This window comes from Mesoplodon mirus (assembly GCF_964341445.2).
Source record: "Mesoplodon mirus genome assembly, chromosome: 4".
NCBI lineage: Eukaryota > Metazoa > Chordata > Mammalia > Artiodactyla > Ziphiidae > Mesoplodon > Mesoplodon mirus.
The window spans coordinates 125,290,337-125,316,137 of NC_138979.1; the positions used below are offsets into that span (position 1 = coordinate 125,290,337).

The 25,801-nt window shown below is 39.1% G+C and overlaps 1 protein-coding gene across 1 annotated transcript; it reads left to right on the plus strand.

Moving 5' to 3' along the window:
* Positions 1 to 3,414: 3,414 nt before the first annotated feature.
* On the plus strand, positions 3,415 to 25,445 carry PSMA6 (proteasome 20S subunit alpha 6). Its single transcript, XM_082617406.1, has 7 exons — positions 3,415 to 3,586; positions 17,824 to 17,918; positions 18,385 to 18,466; positions 19,195 to 19,350; positions 21,624 to 21,802; positions 23,080 to 23,174; positions 25,220 to 25,445. Exons 1-7 carry the CDS (start codon positions 3,511 to 3,513, stop codon positions 25,275 to 25,277), a joined length of 741 nt encoding a protein of 246 aa, XP_082473532.1. The 5' UTR covers positions 3,415 to 3,510; the 3' UTR covers positions 25,278 to 25,445.
* Positions 25,446 to 25,801: the final 356 nt, after the last annotated feature.

Below are 25,801 nucleotides of genomic sequence, written 5' to 3' on the forward strand. Positions count from 1 at the left end.
ACTAGGCATATAGGGGAAAAGAGGCAGATTGGTGGACCTGAGCTTCTTAGATGACGAGATGGGAATGAGCGTCCTTACAGGAGGAACAGGAGTGTGGGGGAATGGGAGAGCCTGAGGAGGATCAGGTGGTGCTTCTCAGAGCTGTGCTGTGGAATGTAGCCCTGCAATGGAAATAGGAGGATGAAGTGGAAGACAAGGCTGAAAAGATAGGTACAAGGTCAGCTAAGCTCAAGGCTGAATTTGATTCAGGAGCTCAAAGAAATCTGGGCAGAGAAGCAACCCAATGAGATCTTGCTCAAGAAAATGATTCCAAGAATGTGGATCAACAAGAAGAGATGCTACTGTGCCAGACCAGGCAAACTGGAAAAGGGGTCTTAATCCAGACAGTGGCAGTGGGAGTGAAAAGCAGATGGAGTTGCCCCATAGGAATAATCAAGAGGATTTGGTGACTAACCAGACAGGAAGGCAACAATCACAGCCGTTTAATGAGTGCTTATTATGTGCTAGGTATGTTGTTTAACACCTCACTTTCTTGCCTTCTCTCATTTAATCCTCACAACAGCACCCATAAAGTGAATCTTACCCAAATTTAACAGATAAGGAAATCCAGACTTAGGGAGGTTGCATAAGGTCACATATCTGGTAACTGTCACAAACAGGATTTAAATTCAGGTTTAAATAGAAAAGGATGCACTCCTAATCCCTATGCTGTAAGGGATTCATTCATTCTACTAATATTTATTGAGCACTTATTACATGCTAGGTATTGTTCAAGCTGCCTGAGCTATACCAGTGAACAAAACAAAGGTTCTTGCCCTCATGGAACTTGGGTTGGGGGAGGAGAGACAATAAACAGTGAACAAAATTATGAATTATACAACAGAAAAGAGGAGAGCAGAATAAGAAGGATCAAGACTACATGGGGGGCTTCCCTGGTGGCGCAATGGTTAAGAATCTGCCTGGAAATTCAGGGCACATGGGTTTGAGCCCTGGTCCTGGAAGATCCCACATGCCGCAGAGCAAATAAGCCCATGTGCCACGACTACTGAGCCTGTGCTCTAGAGCCCGCGAGCCACAACTACTGAGCCCTCACACCACAACTACTTAAGCATGAGCACCTAGAGCCCATGCTACGCAACAAGAGAAGCCACTGCAATGAGAAGCCCGCGCACCACAACCAAGAGTAGCCCCCGCTCACCACAACTAGAGAAAGCTCACGCACAGCAACGAAGACCCAAGGCAGCCAAAAATATATATAATAATAAATAATAATAATTTTTTAAAAGCTTGTGTTAAAAAAAAGACTACATGGGGACAGAATAGGAAGTTTTGGGGAACTGAAGGCTGCTGCAAGGTTTTGGCTCTGAGGACTTAGAAAGTGTGGTGTGAGGGACAGGAACTGGCTTGGGAGAAAAGAGATGGAATGAGGTGTTCTGTTTGGTTTTTTTTTCTTTTTTTTTTTCGGTATGTGGGCCTCTCACTGTTGTGGCCTCTCCTGTTGCGGAGCACAGGCTCCAGACGCACAGGCTCAACGGCCATGGCTCACGGGCCTAGCCGCTCTGCGGCATGTGGGATCTTCCCGAACCGGGGCACAAACCTGTGTCCCCTGCATCGGCAGGCGGACTCTCAACCACTGCGCCACCAGGGAAGCCCCAAGGTGTTCTGTTTTATTTTACTGATTGATTTTTGGCTGAGTTGGGTCTTCGTTGCTGCGCACGGGCTTTCTCTAGTTGCGGCAAGCGGGGGCTTCTCATTGCGGTGGCTTCTCTTATTGCGGAGCTCGGTGTCTAGGCGCACGGGCTTCAGCAGTTGTGGCGCACGGGCTTAGTTGCTCCGCAGCATGTGGGATCTTCCCAGACTAGGGCTCGAACCTGTGTCCCATGCACAGACAGGCGGATTCTTAACCACTGTGCCACCAGGGAAGCCCCAGGTGTTCTGTTTTAAACATGCTGGGTTTTGAGGTACCATGTGTCTCAATGTGAAAAATGTCATATATGCGATTAGAGAAGACTCAGCACCAGAGAAGGATCCAGCTAGAGACCTAGTTTTGAGGAAATATTAGCATAGAGGGGGCTGTTGAATGAGTTCACCCTCCAAGCAGCCTTACAGAGAACTCATTTTATCTATGATTCTTCAGGTAAACTGTAGGAATTACAGTTTAGGAGGCTTGCTCAGTGTCTGAGAAAAAAAAAAGTACTCAAAAGGTCAGGAGGAGTTGGTGCTGAGGATAGGGACCTAAACCAGAGCAAGGGACAACTTTTATCAGTACACTTGGGAATCAGCCAGAGCTGGAAAGTACCCTGTGTGCCAGAGATGATGTCTGCACTTAGTATTTTCTTATTCGAGTTTCAGTTTTGAATTTTCTTTTTCAGTAACGAAATAGAAGTTTATTTTTTAAAAAACACTCTTTGAGAAATCGGAACTTCCATAACAAACTCCTTAGAAGGCTCTTACAAAATTTTTTCTTTTAAATGGAAAGTGAGTTTAAGAGAAAATACATTAAAAAGGTAAGAATCCCTACTTCAGTATTCATTACAGCTGATATTGAAGTGCCAGAAATCTTGGTATAGCTGGCCTTCCTGGCGCACACACTACTGGGCAGAGGGGGCGGGTGACACTAACTTAACATCTGTTTTGCATTTTATATTCACTAAATAGGAGCGTGCCTTGAGGTAGGTCAAAATAGGCACATTTTACAGTTCAAAAAGCCACCTGCTGTTCTCCAGAGCTACCTCGCCTGCTTGGGAATTATTCTCATTAGTTCATCTAACGCCGGCCTGCTATGAGCCTTTCCCTTCGGTTCTTGTTCATTATCAATCAAGGCTACTGATTGCTGTATTATACCTATATTTCAACCCCAGTTCCACTTTTAAGACAAAACTGTCGGGGGCTGTTGGCCAAAGGAAGATCTTGCCTGGCCAGAAAACTGTGCTCTGGAGTGGCTAGCAGAACCCGCTCCCTTCTGTACCTGAAATTAACGGCTGCTGCGGGAGCAGCTGCAATCCATTTATTTCTCCCTCTAGTAGCAGGAAGCAAAGTGGTTGGGTAAAGAGGTTAGAAGAACGCCAGCAAGCCAGAGCCAGGCTGGATATACAGGTGCCAAAACTAACGAGAGACTTGTTAAATACGCGATCCCACAGACAGGCAACTCACTACTCCTGGCCCCGGAAAGCTTTTTTGTTCTTGCTATAGTCAATTCATTCTCTAGATGAAAGCTCTATAAACCGCCTCAATGAGAACTTCACCAACCATCTTAAAGCCGCCCACACATGGGGCTGGCGCATGCGCACATCGAAAACCTTTGGTCCGCTCTCCCCACCCTCCACCAGGGGCGGGGCCTTGGAGTTCTCAGGCGCGCGGGAACTGACGCTAGAATCGTGACTTCGGGGCGCAAGAGCGGATGAAGTCCGCCAGTGCCCCGGAAGCAGTCGCTGCAACTTCCGGAGGGGCTTGTACACCTGGTGCGGGAGCTACGGGGCCTCAGGATTGTGCTTGGAGTAGTGGTGCACCATGTCCCGTGGCTCCAGCGCTGGTTTTGACCGCCACATTACCATTTTTTCCCCCGAGGGCCGGCTCTACCAAGTAGGTGAGTGAACCGGGTTTGCCTTTGGTCCACTCGAATTGCTCTGTCATGGTACGGCCTGGAGCAGGAAGCCGCAGCCGGAGTTTAGTCCCGGGCTGAAGCATGGCCGGAGCTGGGACGGGAGGAGGGCCGAGGCCAGGTCGAGTCCCGTGATGTTCCCACCGATATCTGCAGGCAGGGATGGGAGCCCGAAGGCTGAAGGCCTCGGGCTCTCCAGGGCAAGCGGCCGCACTGCCTGGACACTGTAAAGCGTTAAGGAAGGTAGGGCTGTTTGACGTGAGTGGGCCCAACGTTTGCATTCCTCTAATTGATCATTGGTTCCTTGACCTTCCAATTAAAACGTCCCCCCTCCGTTTTCCTTTGTTTGCAGCACGGACTTCCTGGTCCTGTGGTTAATTCCGCGTAGGCATTCAGAGCCTTCTGTGTGCCAGACGCTGTGCTGGTCCTGGGGGATGCAAAGATGTCACACCCTCACCTATACTGAAACTCACAGCTTAAAGGGAGTGACAGATACGTAAAAAAACGGATAAAAAGAAAAATATAAAGCGCCAAATTACAAATACCTACAGAGTTCAGGACACCTTTGAAAAACTGGTGGACAGGATGAGTGGCCGTCAGTTCTAGAGCTGCTCTTGAAACTAGCATCTTCTCTTAACCCACATCTGTTTGAATGTTACTATAGTTTAAAAGCTGGTTCTGAATTGTAGATGAGGTATGGTGAACTAGCTGTTTCCTGAACAGCTTCAACGGAAATAAACCCTAAAGTAGTTACAGTTATTCAGTATAGTAATATATTTTGTTGGATCGAAAGGTGTCGGGGTTTAGGTTATGATTATAACCTCGGACCCTTAACCTCTTGCCCTGGAGAATTCAGTATCAGGAGAACCTGATTTACAACTGGCCGGTGATGGTTTCATTTTTGAGTGAATTTAGCACCTTAGTGCCTTGGCGAGGACAGTGATAAAGTCGTCTGTGCTTGGAAATCAGAAGGAGAGAGTTGGCCTATAAATGAGGTTCTCTTCACCTGTAAATTTTAGAAATAAATATAACTTGGAATGAAAGCAGTCTACTATATGGCTACATACTGGATATAACGTAGCAAGAAACAACATCATATTGGTTAATTTAGTAACCCCTTAACTCATCCCCAATTGAAAAATACGACCTAAGATAGAACAGAGAGATGATAACTGTATCTTCAAGGAAGTTTCATTTTTAAAGTTTCATTCCTGAGTTTTAAAGACTTTTTCTATATTAGACTATGCTTTGAATGTTCGATTTCATGGTTTTTAATATGCGAACAGGAAAAGTCACTTAGACCTACACTTTGCTTTTGTATACTATATTGTGAAATCTAGCCATAAAGCATAGGCTTTAACGCTTCCCAGATTTGGTGAGTAGAGAGGCTGAATATAGTGTCATTTGAATGGTTTTAAAAGATTCAGAATAGAGCATGTAGTTCAAAACAAGTTAAATATCTAGACAGAATAATTTTAAGCTCTGTCTTGTTGTATAACACACTCCCTCTGCTACTCAGGGCACTAATTAGACATTGCTAGGAAAAGGAAAGTGAAAGAATAGTTAGTATGAGCAAGCAGTATAGTGGTGAAGAGTTCAGGCCCTGGAGCCATACCTGAATTCAAATTCCTGCTCTCCTTCATACTAGCTCACCTGGGCAAGTGATATAACTTTAGCCTTAATTTCTGTTTGCAAAGCTGGCCTCATAATTCCTTCCTTATATGGTTGTTTTGAGGATTAAATAAAATGATACATGTAGAGTGCTTAGCACAGTATTAAGTCCTCAGTAAATGTTATTTTTTGTTTGATTCTTTGGCTTATTTTATTTTTGGTCTATTAAATTAGTAGCTCTGTTTTCTTCTTCCATTGTCCATCCATGCTTGATTCTCTAGTGAAATATATGTAGATTGTCATAATGTTGTAAATACTGTTTATTAGTTTATAAACTTTAGAATCTGCCAAAGACAAAATGTATAAGAATTATAAAGTGCAAATTGTTAACCATAACAGTGGAAAAATAATATAAGAAAAATGGAGAGATGACAAGGGAATGGAAAGATTAATGGAAAGGCGAGTATGCTCCTCATCTTCGATAGCTGGGGTTCAAAAGATAAATGTAGTCTAAAGTTGATAAATTTAAAAAATAGAGGTATAAGTTTAAAATTACAATGCTAACTATAATCATAAACAAACTGTTGGCAGTGTTTGTTCCCAAGGAGTAGAGAGAAAGATTTTTGATTGTTACCTGTACCTTGAAAATTTTCTCTTAATGAATGTATTCAAGGGGTAGGGTGTGTGTGTGTGTGTGTGTGTGTGTGTGTGTGTGTGTGTGTGTGTGTGTGTGTGTGTGTGTGTACAGAAAACCTGTAGCGCTATATACAGAGCACTTATCAGTGGGGAAACGAAGGCCCATAAGCCTGACTACTTTCAGGCCTCTCTTCCGCTTGCAGGTCTTTTGCTGGATATGCCTGGCAAGGGAGGTAGGAGCAGTCACTTGAATTTGCCTCCCAGATGAAAGTGAGCACTGCTTGGTTGCTTCTAAGAAGGGAGCATGCTGATAAGGAAAGGAAAGAAATGGTCTGGTAGAGACAGACTGGAGAGGACAGTTTTCTAATCTGGAAGTGGTACTGTGTACTGAAGGCAGGATTCCTGGGGAGTCCTTGCTCCACACCAACTAGGAAAACTTTCTACCTATGTAAAATAGAGATAATAATTCCACTTACCTTATAGGTCTCTAAGGATTTAATGAGTTAATAGATGTAAAGTACTCAGTGTCTGTCACATAGTAAGTGCTCAGTAAAATGTTTCTGTGAGGGATGCTGTCAGGAAGAAACAAGTGGCTGATAAAAATGGAATCAGGAGTTTCACAAATAAGTGGACTAAGAAGTACTTACTGTTTGCCTCTTTTGCTGTTAAAAATTTTTCTTGTTTTAAAGTAGTGTTTCTCAACCCAGACTTCTCATGCCCTCTTTTTTTTTTTTTTTTTTTTTGCGGCACGCGGGCTTCTCACTGTTGTGGCCTCTCCCATTGCGGAGCACAGGCTCCAGACGCGCAGGCCCAGCGGCCATGGCTCACGGGCCCAGCCGCTGCGCGGCATGTGGGATCTTCCCAGACCGGGGCACGAACCCGCGTCCCCTGCCTCGGCAGGCGGACTCTCAACCACTGCGCCACCAGGGAAGCCCCTCATGCCCTCTTGAATCTGATTTGAAATTAAATGTGTATATGTATACATACGTGTATATATATTCATAAATACATACATATTAAAACTACACAGAAATAATGGGATCAAACACTGCTATGTTTTCAACCTCATAGCCCCCCCCGCCCCGACACACACAAACGCCAAGATTTCTAATGACCCCACCTGCTTGAACATCACCATTTTAAGGAGTGTGATATTTGGAGGCAATGTGAAATGAGACACACTTCCTGCTTAAGTTACAAGGTTAGGGAAAGACAGAATGGCAGTTTCAAAAAATCTTAACAAAAAGTTTCTAGTCGTACAGCATTCAAATTGAATGTAGACATATCCTGAAGAATACCTGCCTTGCCCCAGTAGAACATCTCTTATTTTTTTGATAGCCAAACTTCGAAGAATGTATGGACCATACATTATTTTTCCAGCCCATGTTTATATGAGAAAAAATCATATTTTCCAAAATTCACTACAGTTTTTGTTTGTTTTTAAACGTCTATTTATTTTTTCCCAGTCTTGTAAGTTAGAAGTCTGGTAGGCTTAGGGTCACATAGGCTGAAAATTAAGGTGTCTTTAGGACTGCATTCTCTCTTTTTTTTTTAACTTTAGATTTGTATTTTATTGGGGCAAATTGGCTTATAACATTAAGTTTCATGTGTACAACATTTCTATTTCTATTTCCGTATACCCTGCAATCATGCTGAGCACCAAAAATTTAGTTCCCATCTCAGTACATCATTTTAGACAAAATTATGGGTGGGATAAATCTTGAGTTACATTCCTGTAATTGGCAGAATTTCAGAATCACCTGTAGATGCTTCGAAATGAGCGTCCATAAATGGGACGTGCATTGCTGCTGTCGCTAGCATCACACTGAGCAGCTCATACTGTGAGCCACTGTCGGGCATTGTGTGCTCGTCCTGAACATTTTGTCACAGTACCTTTTTTTTTTCGGTACGCGGGCCTCACTGCTGTGGCCTCTCCCGTTGCGGAGCAGAGGCTCCGGACGCGCAGGCTCAGCGGCCATGGCTCACGGGCCCAGCCACTCCGCGGCATATGGGATCTTCTCGGACCGGGGCACAAACCCGTGTCCCCTGCATCGGCGGGCGGACTCTCAACCACTTCGCCACCAGGGAAGCCCTGTCACAGTACCTTTTATTTAGCCCCTGTTTTTTCCTAGTGTTATACGAATGAGTCCTGGAAAAGTTGGGAAGGTGTTGAGGAAAATTGTAGAGGAGGAAGCAGAGTGTGTAAGAGATTACTGTGGAAAAGAGGTCTCTATATACAAACAACTGTTTATTAACCGTTTTATTTGTAATCAAGGAAGCAGTTTTCATTCTAACCTGTTTGTTGTTAGGTTGAACCTTGTGAAACTGCTGGTTTGACTGGTTTTTACCTATAAAAATAACTCTTTCGTGTGGTTCAATCTAACACATATATAATAGGTAATTTACTATGTATTTAAGTTACTAATGAAGAAATTTAATATGTAACTTAAATCCATTATAATCTTACCCATTTAAGATAATAAATTCATTATAGTTTTTCCCATTTAAAAAATGAGAAATGGGCTGTCATTTTCCTGCATAATCTTGGACATTCAATAACAGATTACTGAGATTAACATAACAGTGTTTGCTAGTTTTGTAAGTTTCTGAAATTTTATCCAAAAAAACAAATCTTTAGTAATGGAGATAAAGTGTTTAATTATTATTTCTGACATGTGAATTCTGACTTTTAAAAACTAAACATGCCTTTTAAATGCTGCCTATGAACTATTTTCTCTTAATTGGGCTTCATGCTCACCTCTGCTATAAACTGTGACATTACTTTTTACTCTCCCAGTGTTCCTTTAGAAGATACTGTTTAGTTATTGTCTCTAGATTCTTTACTTGACAGTTTCCATTTTTGTGGAAATTATTGTAACATATATATTTTATGGTGGTATTATTTAAATTAAAATTTTTTAATTAAAAAAATTTTTTAATTGAAGTATAGTTGGCGAACAATATTATATAAGTTTCAGGTGTACAGCATGGTAATTCACAATTTTTAAAGGTTATACCCCATTTATAGTTATTACAAAATATTGGCTATGTTCCCTGTGCTGTACAGTATGTGTCTTCGTAGCTTATTTATTTTATGCTGGTGGTAGTGTTATAATGGGGATTCATTAACACAAAATTTTATTGAAAATTACAGTGCAGTGCACCATGGTAAGTACTAAAATATCTGTGCAAAAAAGTGTACTTTAGGAAGTGACACTCACAGGGAGAGCCAGGAAAGTTTCCTTAGAGAATATAAATTGATCTACATGGAGATTAGATAAGGAAATTCAGGGAGACCAGTGTATTGGTCAGTCAGTGTGGTTGGAGCAGACAGTGATAACTGGAAGAGTAGATTGTAGCAAAATTTTGAAGAGATTTGGATGCCATGCTAGAGTTTGGACTTTGTCCCATAGGTTTTGGACATAGCCGGCAGAAATCTTTAAGAACGACAAAATTATTAAGTAAAATAGAAGAGTTGAGTGTAGAACTAGAGTAGAAAGGGACAGATGACAGGAAGACCACTTTGGAGAGGCTTGTTCAGTAATCCATATAAGCCCTAATGAGTGAACTAAGGTATTGAGAGAGAAAGGCTGGAGAAGGGGAGATTCTTGAGTTTTATTTTTTAAAATTTTATTCTGGAAAATTTCAAACCAAAGTAGGTAGAATAAATACAGTGACCCACATGTATCCATAATCCAGCTTCAGCGGTTGTCAGCATTTTATCAATCTTGTTTTCCTATATACTTTTCCCCTCTCTGCTGGAGTATTTTAAAGCAAATCCTAGATACGAGTGGACATATTTCTCTGATGAGAGAGAAATGAAGAGTCAAAAATGGTACCCAGCTTGAAAACTTGAGTGGTTAGTAATTTGAGATAAGGACTATAAAAAAAGAAGGAGGTTTATAGAGAAGAGGAGTTTAATTTCAGACATGCCTGTGGGAGAAATAGGCATTTGCAAATGTGGGTTCAGAGCTAAAGATGACGTAGTTAGTGGTGATTATATAGGATAAAATCATCCAGTGATAGGGAGAAATAATAGAATTCTGGGGGATACCCGTATTTAAGGAGTCAGCTGAAGAGATGGAAGCAGTGAGGGAGACTGGGAAGTAGGAGATGAAGAGCAGGAATTATATATATATACATATACATATATTTATTTATTTATTTATTGGCTGCGCCACGCGGCATGTGGGATCCTAGTTCCCCGCCAGGGATGGAACCTGTGCCCCCTGCGGTGGAAGCGTGGAGTCTTAACCACTGGCCACCAGGGGAGTCCAGGAATGATATATATATATATTTTTAAATTAATTATTTATTTATTTGGCTGTGTGGGTCTTCGTTGCGGTGTGCGGGCTACTCAGCGCAGTGGCTTCTCTTGTTGCGGAGCACAGGCTCTCGGCCACGTGGGCTTCGGTAGTTGCAGCACGCAGGCTCAGTAGTTGTGGCTCACGGGCTCCAGAACGTAGGCTCAGCAATTGTGGCACATGGGCTTAGTTGCTCCGCGGCACGTGTGATCTTTCCGGACCAGGGCTCGAACCTGTGTCCCCTGCATTGGCAGGTGGATTAACCACTGCACCACCAGGGAAGTCCCAGGAATGATACTCTTAACTAAGAACTTTAAATTAAATGAAAAATTCAATTCCTTCATTGCACTAGCCATATTTCAAGTGCTCAGTAGCCACATGTGGCTAATGGCTATTATATTGGGCAGTGCAAATATAGAACACTGCCATCATCACAGAAAGTTCTGTTGGACAGCACTACTCTATATAGAGGGAGAGAGGACTAGGACTCCTTTAATGAATCCTGGCTAATGCATAGGCACATTGTCTATTGAGAAATATTTTCTATGTGTAAAAAAAATTTTTTGTGTGTGGGACAAAATTTTATTATATGGGGAGGGCTGTAGCTCTTTCTTTTGTGGCCTTTTATCTTTTGCATTATTTAAGCAGACCAGATAAGTAATGCACATGAGTGAAACCGGCTGGTGAGATAGGAGGAGGAGTGATGGGAACTGTGAAAAACTGCAAAACACATGCCAGCCCTAGATGATTTTTCCTCTGCAGGACAGTTGCTATGTGGGAATGAGGGTCAAAAGATACCAGAATTTTTTTTCTAAGAAAAACTAAACCTTGATTTTATTTTATCAGACTTTTAGTTAATTAAAATCTTTCTAGAAAACTGTGTATTCTAAACCAGTTTGAGTAAGCTGGATTGGGTCCATGGCCAACCTTTGACTTAGTGTCTACCGGTTGCAAGTGTAATTTTAAAGTTCCTTGGTTCCTACTTTCTTTGACTATCCATTTTGGTGGTGGAGGGGGAAATACATATTTGAAAATGCTAAAATTACTGGTGAGATAGGAAATACTATGGGAATTCAGAGAAAGGGTTGAAGAGTCCCTTCTACGACAATCAGAGAAAGTGTCCATGGGAAATGGAAGAGGCTTGAGAGGAAAGGCAGGCTTTGGCTAGGTGGAAATAAGAGTGATAGGGCAGTCCAGAGAGGACCTGAAGCAGCAAAGACATGGGTGTGGGAAGGGTCAAGGTCTCTAAGCAAAAAGTACAGTGTAAGAGGAGAGATGGTAAAAATTGCAAACTAATAGCCCTGTATAGCCACAGATGGAATACTTTTTAGGCCAGAATTGTGTTCTGAACAATCAGGTAGTAACACAGCAGGCAGTTGAAAATGTGGAACTGAGATTAGGTGAGATCAAGGATGGTGACCCAGCTATATATCTGTATAGAAGTGATTGTCCCTAATGTTTCTTATCTCTATATTATGTATAGTGATAACTCTTCTTTTATTCCTGATAACTGGTCATTTGTATTCTCTTATTTTCTTAGTTAGTCTGGCTAGAGGTTTGTATGAGTTTCCTGTGGCTGCTGTAACAAATCACCACAAACTTAGAGGCTTAACACAACAGAATTTATTCTCTCACAGTTCTGGAGGCCCGAAGTCTGAAATCTGTATCACCGGACCAACATCTAGCTGTCGAGCAGGGCCATGCTCTCTCTGGAGGCTCTAGGGAAGAATGCATTCCTTGTCTTGTCCACTTCAAGAGGCTGCCAGCATTTCTTGGTTTGCGGCTGCATCACTCTGATCTTCAAGACCAGCATTTTCAAATCTGTCTGCTCCCTCTTCATAGCACCTTCTCCTCTGTGTGTATAAAGTTTCCCTCTGTCTCTTAATAGGAATGCATTTAGGGCCCACCAGGATGATCTCCCCATCTCAAGATTAACTTAATCACATGTGCAAAGATCTCTCTCTCTCTCTCTCTTTTTTTTTTTTTTTTTTGGCTATATATGGTAGTATTTGCAGGTTCCAGGGATTAGGACATGGATATCATTTGGGGACTGTTTTTCAACATACCAAAAGGCTTATAATTTTGTTGGGTTTTTTTTTGGTTTTTGTTTTTTTGTTTGGCCGTGCCTTGCGGTGTGTGAGATCTTAGTTCCCTGACCAGGGATTGAACCCATGCCCCCTGCATTGGGAGTGCAGAGTCTTAACTACTGGACTGCCAGGGAAGTCCCATTGGTTTATTGTTTTTTGTTCAAAGAATCAATTTTTGACTTTGCTCATGTTCTCTTTTTTGTCTATTTCATTGATTTCTGATCTTTATTATTTCTTTTCTTCTAATCTGGGTTTACTTTGCCCTTTTCTAGCTTCTTAAAGTGGAAACTTAGGTTTGCAGTGTAGGACTGAGGGCCCCAACTACCTTATGGCTGTTCACCAGAGGCCACCAGTGGTTCTTGCCCCATAGCTACTTATCAAGCCAGCAAGAAGAGTCTCAAGAGTGAGTCTGCTAGCAAGGTGGAGTCTATATAATGTAATCAGTAGAGTGCCATCCCATCACTTTTGCCATATTTAGTTTGTTAGAAGGAAGTTAAGAGATCTTGCCCACACTCAGGGGAGGGGATTACACAAAGATGTGAACACCAGGAGGCACGTATTGTGGAGGGGAGGCCACCTTAGGATCTGTCCACCATAACAGTAAAATTCCTTCTGAACACTTTTAGCTGCATCCTACAAGTTTTGATACATTTTTATTACCATTCAGTTCAAAATATTTTAAAATGTCCCTGGTGATTACTTCTTTGATGCATGGATTATTTAGAAGTGTGGTTTTAAATTTTCATATTTAAAATTTTCCCTAAGTATAGGGATTTCAGCACTTTAAAAATTGAGACTTGTTTTATGGCCTAACATATGGTCTGTCTTGGTAAATGTACCATGTACTGTTAATACCATGTGCCTGTATATTTTTCAGTTATTGCCAATAGTATTCTACAGATACCACCTAGGTCAGAGTGGTTGATGGTGTAGTTCATATCATGTATGTCTACTTTTTTGGCGGTTCCTGAGTGGCAGTGTTAAAATCTTTAACTGGGTGTGATTGTCCATTTCTTTTTTTAATTTGGTCAATCTTCCTTTCATGTATTTTGAAGTAGTCTTAAAAGGTGTGTGTACATTTATGAGTGTTATGTCTTCTTATGAATTGATTCTTCTATCATTTTGAAATGTTCCTCTTTATTTCTAATAATACTCTTTGTCTTGAAGTCTACTTCATCTGAAATGAATATAGTCCCTCCAACTTTCTGATGCTTACTTTTATATGGTATGTTTTTTCATCCATTTATTAAAGTGTGTCTCCAGTAGGCAGCATATATTTGAGTCTTGCTTTTCTATCCATTCTGACAGTTTCTGCTTTTCTTAATCATAAAATTTTTTATATGAATTTTATGTATTCATTTATTTTTTATACAGCAGGTTCTTATTAGTTATCTATTTTATACATAATAGTGTATGTCTGTCAATCCCAATCTCCCAATTCATCTCACCACCACCACTCCCCCCCTCCACTTTTCCCGCTTGGTGTCCATACATTTGTTCTCTACATCTGTCAGTTTCTTTTAATTGGAGTATTTCATCCATTAGCATTATTTGTTTGTTTGTTTATTTATTTATGACTGCATTTGGTCTTTGTTGCTGCGCATGGGCTTTCTCTAGTTGGGGCGAGTCGGGGCTATTCGTTGTTGCGGTGTGCAGGCTTCTCATTGTGGTGGCTTTTCTTTTTGCAGAGCATGGACTCTAGGTGCACGGGCTTCAGTAGTTATGGCACGTGGGCTCAGTAGTTGTGGCACACAGGCTTAGTTGCTCCACGGCATGTGGGATCTTCCTGGACCAGGGCTTGAACCCGTGTCCCCTGCATTGGCAGGCAGATTCTTAACTAGTGCGCCACCAGGGAAGTCCCCTCATCCGTTAGCATTTAATGCAGTTGTTGACATGGTTAGATTTAAATTTACTATTTTATTTATTTCTGTTTGTCTTTGTTTTGTTTGTTTGTTTGTTTGTTCCCCAGTACCTCCTCCCTTGCCTCCTTTTCAATTATTTGAACAGTTTTTAGAATTTCATTTTAATCTATAAGCCTTTTGGCTACTTCTTAGCATCCTTTAGTGTTGTTCTAAGGATTATAATATACATGCTTAACTTCTCCCAGTCTTAGAGTTAATATTTCATTTCACATAACATGTGCAAGCCTTGAAACATTGAAAGTCCATTTACTCCCTTTCTTTTTTATAAGTAATACATGTACATATTTCATAAACTCCACAAATGTAACTTTTGTTAAGTATTTATATATATAAATAAAATAGATATATTTATTTATTTATTTTTGGCCGTGTTGGGTCTTCGTTGCTGTGTGAGGGCTTTTCTCTAGTTGGGGCAAGTGGGGGCTACTCTTCATTGCAGTGCATGGGCTTCTCATTGCGGTGGTTTCTCTTGTTGCAGACGTGGGCTCTAGGCACATGGGCTTCAGTAGTTGTGGCATGCGGGCTCAGTAGTTGTGGCTTGTGGGCTCTAGAGCGCGGGCTCAGTAGTTGTGGTGCACGGGCTTAGTTGCTTCGTGGCATGTGGGATCTTCCCCAATCAGCTCTTGAACCCGTGTCTCCTGCATTGGCAGGTGGATTCTTAACCACTGCGCCACCAGGGAAGCCCTTGTTAGGTATTTTTAAAGAATTAAAGAGAATAAAATAGTCTTTTATATTTATCCAGATATTTACCATTTTTTGATGTTCCTCATTTCTAAAGATTGCAGTTTTCTTTTGGTATCATTTTCCTTCAGCCCGAAGAACTTCTTTTAGTGTTTCTGTTGCAAGTCTGAACTTTCATTCTTGAAGGATGTTTTTGTTGGATATAGAATTCTGAATTGATGATTTTTCTTTCCACATGTTAAAGATGTTCCACTGTCTTCAGGTGCAATCATGGAATTCAAATCATTGTTCTCTTGTGTATAATCTGTTCTTTTTCTGTTTTTCAAAATTTTCTCTGCTTTTGGTTTTTAGGAATTTGACTATATTGAGCTCACAGGTGTGGTTTTCTTTGTATTTATCCTGCTTGGAGTTTGCTGGTTCTTCAGTATGAAATTTTATGTCTTTTGCCAAATTTGGAGCATTTTAGCCATTATTTCTAAAGATTTTTTTTGGGGGGGGGGTCTCGTGCTTTCCTCTCCATATGGGATTCCAGTACACACATTATACCTTTTGATGTTGACCCACAGACTTGTTTTGTTAAATCTGTTTTCTCTTGTTTGAAATTGGATAGGGAATTCCCTGGTGGTCCAGTAGTTAGGACTCTGTGCTTCCACTGCAGGGGGCTCGGGTTCAATCCCTGGTCTGGGAACTAAGATCCTGCATGCCATGCAGCACGGCCAAAAAAAAAAAAAAGAGGGATAGTTTGATTCATTTTCCTATATCTCCTTTCTGCAGTTAAGTTCACTTGGTGAATTTTTAAATTTCAGATATTGTATTTTTCAATTCTGTAATTTCTATTTGGTTCTTTTGTAATTTACTGAGATTTCTTATTTCATCTTGAATATTTTTCATTATGTCGTTGAACATAGTTTTAATAACTTTGCCTGCTAATACAACATCTGGGTCATCTCAGGGTTGGTCTCTTCTAAGGAGATCATGTTTAACTATGTTTTGTTTTGTTTGGTTTGTTTTCTTTTTTGGTATGTTGAGTAATTCTGGATTATATCCTGGGCATTTGTGAATGTTAGGTTGTGAAGGCTGGATTCTGTTATATTCCTCCGAAGAGCATTAATTTGTTCTAGCAGGAGGTTAATTTGGGTGGCAGCTTAAATCTCAATTCTTTTATCCTAGCTAGGCTGCTTGGAGTCTGTCTTTTGTGTGTGTGGTTATGGAATCAGCTAGAGATTTGGGCAACATAGAAGTTCGGGCTCTCCCTCTTCGGCTCTCTCCTTTCTCTTCTTCATTTTCCAGCAGCTGTGGTTACTCCCCCAAGCTGCTCTCTAGCTCTTCAGGCCAAAAGGACGGAGTTTTCTTTGGGTGTTTACCCCTGACTGGGGCCTGCATGCAAGCTTAAGTCATGAAAATGGGGAGCTCACCTCAGTCCATTGCCATCTTCAAGCGTTGCCTCCCTCTCTGGAATCTGCCTCTTTTGGCCTCTTTCTGGTGTCTTTGGGTAGTTTTGTCTAGAGTTTATAGTTTACCTGTGGAGGGTTGATCTGGTAGAGGCTTTATTGACTATATGAGAAACAGAACTGAGAAGCATTATGAAACATTATATTTTAGAACTTGTTTGTGGTGTAATGGGATGGTAAAAACAAGCTGTTGTAATTAGCTAGTTAAATGTAAGTTAGATCTGAGGATTTTCTTTGAGGTGATTTTTCTAGAGTCTTTTTACTCTTTTGTTCTCTTCAATATGTGGCCACTTAGAAATATTTGACAAAGGATTTTTATCACAGCTCCTATTAAAGGAAATTCTTTGGTGTCATAGGTAGTATCTTCCTCAGATGATCTTCATCACCAATGGCTTTTTGAACCAAATAAGACCAGGCCTCAGACCTGGTGCACAGAGTAAAAGCATCTATTATGCATCAAATGTAGATAACAATTGGAGTAGTGAGTAATTTTTTTCTTTTACATTATCCTTTATATTTTCTACAGTGAGCATATATTAATTTTTGTTGCTCTTTTCCAAATTACAAAATATATGTTTATATTAAGTTTAAATATTACAGAAATATACAGTGTAGAAAGGGATAGTTTCATCTGTAATTCTACTCTCCACAGGCAGTCATTACCAGCTAAACCACATGGTGCCAAAGTAGTTTGTTTGTATAAACCACTTCAATTCAGCTGTTTTAACATGGGAATGATTTGACAGCAGCTAGAGAAGTGCACAAGCTGAAGTTTGTTATAGATAAACTAAAGAATCCTATAGTGTAGGTAACATGAAAATTGCAAAAAACATGATCCAGAAAATTTCAACTTGGTAGGGGGGGAAGAAAAGGCAAAGTAATCTAACAGCAGTTAAAACTGCATACGGTCAATTAGTTATTGACCAAAAGTTAACAGAAATAGTAAATCTTGAGAAAATTTAGATCACCTAAATTTGACCCAGGGAAACCAGACTTGGTAGAAATAATGGCTACAAAACAAACTTTTTAAATGATAAAACATAATTGATAAAGATTTGATATAATAAAACTTAATTAGGGTTTCCCTGGTGGCACAGTGGTTGGGAGTCCGCCTGCCGATGCAGGGGACACGGGTTTGTGCCCTGGTCCGGGAAGATCCCGCATGCCGCGGAGCGGCTGGGCCCGTGAGCCATGGCCGCTGGCTCTGCGTGTCCGGAGCCTGTGCTCTGCAGCGGGAGAGGCCACAGCAGTGAGAGGCCCACGTACCGCAAAAAAAAAAAAAAAAAAAACAAACTTAATTAAATGTTTATTGGAAATTTGGTATTTGTACCTGATGAAAATGATCAAAATGGAAAGAAGTGGAGTTGGTTTAATTACGATTTATTATTATCATTATTTTGACTTTGCATGTATTGGATGGCATTCCATGTTAGTTCATAAAGCTCTTTATTTTTAGTAACTTTATTATTCCATTGTATGAATCTATGATCATTTATTTCACCTCTTAAAAAAAACTGTTCTATTTTCCAGAATATGCTTTTAAGGCTATTAACCAGGGCGGCCTTACATCAGTAGCCGTCAGAGGGAAAGACTGTGCAGTAATTGTCACACAGAAGAAAGTACCTGTAAGTAGTACTGCCAGGATAGCCAATTGTTGCAGAATATAATGCAAGAATATTTCATGAGTTTGTACAAGGGTATATTATTATATATGTTAACATTGTTATTGCTTTGACCCTGCTTTCCTGTCTGTCATCCAAGAAGAATTTATTGACAATTTAACTGAGTAGACAGAATTGACAAGTTGAACTTTGTGGTATGATTATAAGCACAATGGGATTTCTAGGTCTTTTGTCTTCAGGGACCTCAAAACACACTTTGGTGAGCTATAATTCTTGCCCACAGGAAACATATCATCTGAAAAAGGAAAACAGAGTTGTGCCCCTGCCCCCATTTTTTATTGGTTTTAACTGTAAAATGAGCAGAAGACATTTATTATATATAGTTCATTGTTATCATTTCATAATATTTTTTGTCACTACACAGAGACCTGTGATTTTTTAAATTATCTTGATTTATTTTGTTCATTAGGATAAATTATTGGATTCCAGCACAGTGACTCACTTATTCAAGATAACTGAAAACATCGGTTGCGTGATGACAGGAATGACAGGTGATTGACTTAATACCTACTTAGATTTGTTATTTTCTTCAGATTATTTTTGAGTTTTGTATTAATTTTAAAAGGCTTCCTTTACTGTCTGATTTTCAGGTGATATGAGTAGATTTGCAGTCTTCCAAGGCTAGTATCAATATCTTCAGAGTATTGTGAGCTTTTTTGAAACCATAAGTATAATAGAATTAGATCTCTGTGCTACAGTCAGGGAAACTGAGCTGAGGCCCCTCTCATAGATGGTTTATTTCAGATATGGTTAGTAATTTAAGGGGACATAAGTCAGTATATCTCAAACCTGGTGATAGTGACACTGGTTAGAAGTAGGTGAGAATTTTAAAAATAACATTGGGTTTTTATTTTCTGAAATCAAGGGAAAATTCAAGCCCACAAAAAAAGATTGAGAGAAACATTATTTTCTTTCCTTAAAACCTGGCCTTTGGGGAGTTATTAGACACTTTTAGAAACTATTTTGACAGCTAATGAAGGGCTCAGCATAAAAGAGCAGTGCTGGATATAGAACTTCATTTTTTTAACTTTTTTCCTTTTTTGTCACATACTTATTGCTGAGTCATTCATTATACGTTGGTGGGAGAAAAAGCCATAGTGGACCACTTCTGTTTTCCTTAAGTCATAATGGAGATATATGTATATATTGGGAAAATTATCTGAATTGAGGTTCATTCTTTCCTTCTAAAGAAGTAAACCTTTGTTTTTTATGCTCTAAGCTGACAGCAGATCCCAGGTACAGAGGGCACGCTATGAAGCAGCTAATTGGAAATACAAGTATGGTTACGAGATTCCTGTGGACATGCTGTGTAAAAGAATTGCTGATATTTCTCAGGTCTACACACAGAATGCTGAAATGAGGCCTCTTGGTTGTTGTAAGTATGCAAAGAAGTCTCCCAAATAATTGATGAATTATGATTTTTTTTAGTGAACATGCATAAAGAAAGTTATTTCAGTAACGGGTTTGGAACATGTGGTTTGGAAGTTATAAAAGGTGAAGAAATCTTTATAATAAATCAGTGATGGAAGGATACGTTTCACAACAGTATTTTAGGCACTGCCTTTAAACTTTAGATGCTATTAGGCTTTTGTAATGGAGATTCTACTGCAATTCCAGATTACTAGTTCGATGGAAATGCTTAAATTAGGCATCCTAACAATGTAGTTGTTTCTTTGGACTACCCTAAAGAATCAGGCTCACACATATATGCCTGTGGTTCATATATTTAGAATAAATTTCTTCTTTAAAAAACAAGTAAAATTTTATTGGGAGAGGAATAAGCTTTACTGATCTGAGATTTAATGTAATAAATTAGCCTGAAAAATTCAACATGTTTATTTCTGACATTGTGTCATTCATTTATGAGAATTAAAGCAGTCAGTGTAATGATTTTTCTTTACCATCTGACCCTATTTTTGACCCGTCACTTAAAAATTCTCCCTTGATTTCTTCAGTGATACTCTTCTCCTCAGTTTCCTTAGCTCATCCTCTTCTACTGGTCCCTTAAATGTTGTTGCTCATCTGGGTTTCTCTCCTTGGTCCTTCTCTCCTCTTTGTTCTTCTGGGTGATCTCATCCACTTTGATGGCTTTGTTTACTACCTGTATGCCAGTCACTCCCTCATTAGCTTTAGCCCAGTCTCTTCCTTCATGTCCCACAGATACTTCAAACTTGAAATCATTGCTATTTTCCTACTCTCATCCTCAACTTCCATTCTACCCCCATCTCACCTTCCCTGGTCATCTGTTTAGTCATCAAGCTTTACCCTAGAATATGTCCCTTCCATCTCCTCTGTCACTTTTTCATTGTCTTTTGCCTCTGCCACCTAATTTACTGCCTTTCTTCCTCCTTACTCTTTCCTAGTCTGTTCCATATTCCTACATGAGTTATCATTCTAAAATCAAATTTTGTTGTTTTGTTGTTAATACGATGTGCAAGGCCCCTTACAGTTTACTCCCAAGTTGCCTCTTGGACCTGAAACTCTGCATTTTTCTTTCGCCTGAAGCTCCTGTAATACATGGATCTTTTGTCATTCCCTGGGTGTGCCCTGACCTTTCATGTGCCTTTGTGCGTGTTCCTTTTGCCTTGATTGCCGTTCATTTCCTTATCATCTGTTAAACCTGCTCATTTTGCAAGACCCTGAAGTAAAGAAGTGTTTCTTTTTTTCCCCCTAGGAAGTAAGTGGATCTCTCTTTTGTGGTGCCCTTGTACTTTATATCACAGCTCAAGTATAAAATGTAAAGAAAATTATAGGGTAACATAACATTAGAATAAAATGGATAGCTCATCACTGTCATAGTGTTTGTCAATCAAATAAGGTTCAAAATTCCTCATTACTAGACTCTATAAAACATCTATAAATGTGAATAAAGTCGTTGAATAATACCAAATCTTGTAAGAAGACACTATATAAAAAAGTTTCAAATGGGGTTAAGCCATTCTTTAAATACCTGCTCTGCTGAGTAGAAAGAAGTTTGGTGGTGGTTATTTTAATTGTATGTCATTATAATAACATAATTATACAAGAAAAAATATTTCTTGGTCAAATAAACTGACGAACTACTGAGCTAAAGTAGGTCAGCCTACAGCAGAAGATTTTAGAACATTTAATATGCTTTTGTATATTATTTTTTCTAAAAGTATGTGAAAAGTATATTTTCCAAATTTATTTGACCAGTTAACGTTTTGAGGGATTAGGGTTCAAAGGAACATGCTTTGAGTAATAGCAAGGATTAGAAAATTGTAAATTACATTTGTGATCATTAAAACCTTTAAAAAATCCGCAATAAAACCTTTTGGAAAATAGAAATTTGTTACCTAATTTATCTGGTGATGACCTATGTTTTGTTATTAGTTTTCTTAAAACAAACACATCCTTTAAAAAATATTTTTAAAAGAACAGTGAAATTGGCTAACCTGATTTTCTTTGCTTTCATGAGTTGCCTTTTCTGTAACATCATTTAATTTCCACATTTATTGAGCATTTACTGTCACACATTAAAAAACCTGTTCTCAGGAAAAAAAGAAAAATCCTAAAATAGACGGCCAGAGTAATGATTAACAACAGCTATGTGGCAATACCAATAGAGAAGAAATCTTGTTGTATAAAGGCATAAGATATTTAATGAGGGTCTTTCTTTCTGTTTAGGTATGATTTTAATCGGTATAGATGAAGAACAAGGCCCTCAGGTGTACAAGTGTGATCCCGCAGGTTACTACTGTGGGTTTAAAGCCACTGCAGCGGGAGTTAAACAAACCGAGTCAACCAGCTTCCTTGAAAAAAAAGTGAAGAAGAAATTTGATTGGACATTTGAACAGACAGTGGAAGTAAGTTAGCCGAAAGGAACTGACCTTTTTTTTTATGCTGTATAGAATAATGAGGATCATTGCAGAATTGACAATCTGTATAAGCTATTCCTGGGTTATGTCATGATATCCAAGTTTGTCAGGTTAATAGTAAAATTGATGTCACATGGGAACAGTGAGGACTGCTTTTATTCATCTAATTCCCCATCTCATTTCATAATTTATTTGAAACTGCTTTCAACAAAACACACATAAAATGGGAAACTATAACTAAGAATAGGAGTCAAGACCAGGTCCAAAGACCTGCATGGTTGTGATTCAAATTACGCTTACGCTAACTGGAAGCAGAAGTGAAAAAGTTGAGTCAGTAATGCTGCTCTTATGGTCCTAAAGGAAAAGCAGCCACACACCAAATTTTCAAGGAAGCAGACATCTTCACAGTAAAAGAATATGTTCACAGGATGACTTGGCAGAGAAATTATATCTGGGACACAGAAGTAGAGCTGTTTTATGCAGGGTTCTTGAGGGGATTGTTCATTATGATTGGGAAGTTTTAAATTGACAGGACAAGACAAAATTCTTACACAAATATTTAGTAACCTTAGACTAAAGAAGTTTCTTATTTACTGCCAAGAAGTTAAAAACACAATTTTAGTGGATTGTGGAAAAGAGGGTCTGGGATACAGCAATTCTAAAGACTAACAACATGATTCTGATAAACGAGAAAGGAAGAATTACCATCTAATACCTTTGTGTTTGGTTGGCAGTATTATCATACACTAACAGGAAACAAGCCTAGTTCTCATCTGGGAGGCACTGTTCAAATGTTTCTTAAAGGTTTTTTTTTTTTTTAATTGCAATTCATAGTTACATAAGTAATTAATCACATCAGGTACAAAGCCACTTAAAACATTCTTAAATTGTTATTACTGTAAATTCCTTGAAAGAAGACTATCATTCATCTTTATCCTCTCCCCATCTCACTCCAAGTGCTAATAAGCATATTGCCTGCATGTAGTGATCACCAGGCAAACAGACTGTTTTGTGTAAATCACCCTATTTTTGTTGTTGGAGCCCTTTAGTTTATAGTTCGACTTGGTATAAACAAGTTTCTTGTCATTGGCAGGCAACATGTTAGAATTAAGCAATCTGTGTGGCTGTAGAACTACATCACCTCAAACATGGAGCAAAAATGAATAGCTTGTGGTTAACTCATGACTTGAGTAAGTTTGGAATGAGAAAAATCTTGGAATCTCTGAAAAATACTATATTATTTTAATGTTGATACTTTTTTTCAGACTGCAATTACATGCCTGTCTACTGTTCTATCAATTGATTTCAAACCTTCAGAAATAGAAGTTGGAGTAGTTACAGTTGAAAATCCTAAATTCAGGTGAGTTGAGTTATTATATTGTCGGCCAGGTACTTAAAGAAGTTTGCCAAATGATAAATTCTAGTCTAGAAAGGTGGAGGTGTGTTGGTTCATTTGTCCTGTAACTTGAGGAAAGAACACTTTTTTGAACTAGAGTTAGTTTTTTGTTTTTTTTTCAGCACCTGAGAGATCTGTTTTAAAACTTATTGGGTGTCTCCTTAAGACAGACATAAACTGCTTTTCTTTTCATTTAATTTATTTTATATCTAATACCAGAGGTGATGTAAAATAACCTCCTTTATCTGAGAAGTAAATAAGCGTGTTTGTGTGGTTTTTTTTTAGCTTAAGGCCAATAGAAATTCAGCTCCCAAACTAGTAGTTTTCAGATGGAGCTTTTGTTATTTAGTGGTTATTTAAGTGGAGCTTTGACGAGCAGTATGAAATACTGATGTACCTCAGACCCTATTTGGATATCTTTGAAACCCCTGAATTTTGCATACAGCTAATTGAATTGCAGATGCTGGATCCTTGTCTGTTCTTACTCACTAAGTGACTAACTCCCACAAATCAACTTCACAGCTTCCATGAGTCAAATCTATACTGGGTGCTTAACATGTATCAGTTCACTTAATCCTCCCAGCAACCCTGTGTGGTGATTGACTTTTACCATGAACCTGGATACTCTCGTGAATAGTAAAAAATGCTTCAGTTAAATCCACAGATTCAGGGAACCTGCTGGAATGCATGTTGACTACTGTGTGTATTTACTCTTAGGTCACTGTTATAAAGACACATTGTCATTGTTAGGGATGGGAAAAAAAGGTAGTAAACTAAGCTTAACCAGACCTTGAAGAGCTTTGTCAGTACATTTTTCTTTTCTAATTTGTTCTTTTTGTTGCCTGTAGGCAAGTGATATAAACATGAAAGATTTAAGAAAAATTTATAGAATTTTTTTAAAAAACAGAAATGAATTCCCTTCTGTCCCCCATAGAAAAGGTTGCCTTTTTTAAAATTATTAAAGCAGTAAAATTCTAGCAGGAGCAATCTCTCTAAAGGATCTACAAATAGTTCTTGTTTTCTATTCTGAGACCCTCCTATAACCTTTAAAATCTTTATATCCATCTACTAGTTAAATAAGTAAGAAACCAAAGATCGTATGTCTTCAGAAAAACTCTTGTATCATTTATAAATTCTGTGATAGTAAGTATACTTAAATAATAACTAGAGGGCTTCCCTGGTGGCGCAGTGGTTGAGAGTCCGCCTGCCAATGCAGGGGACACAGGTTCGTGCCCTGGTCTGGGAAGATCCCATATGCCACGGAGCGGCTGGGCCCGTGAGCCATGGCCGCTGAGCCTGCGCGTCTGGAGCCTGTGCTCCACAATGGGAGAGGCCACAACAGTGAGAGGCCCGCATACCGCAAAAAAAAATAAAATAAAAAATAACTAGAATATATAACAAGCATACACAACTGTATAAACTAATTACATTGCCCCAGTTTGCACTAAAAAATGTCACTTTGACAAATTTCACTTTTAAAAGTTCACCAGTAATGGGTCACATTAAAGATTGCCAAACAGTTTTTATTTCTTTGGGCAAACATCATCTAGAAAATAACATGTTCAACATGGAGTGCCTTCTTGTCTCTAGGCTGATACAAACTTGAGTTATAGTAGGTATAAAAAGCATTTTGACATAGGAGCTAAAATAGAATACTTTATGTATAGTTTAGTTTTATATTTAATTTAAATATTTGCTATCCATAATTGGCAACCAAAAGGGTTTTTCTTTCAAAAGACCTAATTCTAGATCTGATGTCAAAGAGGTAAACATTAGTGTGTATAGATGAAGTTGATATGATGTCTGGGAATTCCTTCAAAATCTGAAGGGATGAGTGGTGGGTTTATTGATTTTTAAAAGATTAGCTATAAATTGATAATTGTTGAAACTGGGTGATAGGTACACAGGAGTTCATTACTATCCTACTTTTATGTTGTTTTTGAATTTTGCATAATAAAAAGTTTTCAAAAAGTAAATAGTTGTGGGGGTTTTTTCCCTTTGCCTTCCAGGATTCTTACAGAAGCAGAGATTGATACTCACCTTGTTGCTCTAGCAGAGAGAGACTAAACATTGTAGTTAGTTTACCAAATCCATGACGCCACTTGCCTGTGTGTTTCGTAACAACAGACCAACATTATGGGGGCCCCTGAATTGAAAAAGGAACCTCTCCCACTCCTCCTGCCACTGAAGTGGTTAGGACTCTGTATAAATAAAAACAGTGCTTTTGGAAAATAATCGCATCCTGTCTTTTTTACCTCCAATTTTAACGATTAAGTCTTTGGTACATGCAGACAGTTAAATAAATGTTCACCATCTTCACATTGTAGCTTTATTCATTTTGTTGAGAGATCCAAGTTTCTTTGGCTTAAGGAACTTACTAGCCAGAAATTTAAACTGTAGCTATATGGCATAATTAATAAATTGCAAACTAAAACTATGGTTTCAAAACTTGCTCTGACTGTAGTAAGTGGGCATGTGAGGCAAGGCCTTTATTTTACAATTCTTCATTCATTCCTGAACCTGGACTCCCAAGTTGCATTGGAGGTTTTAACTATAGTAAAATGATTAGCATTATTGATCTTCAGTTGTTG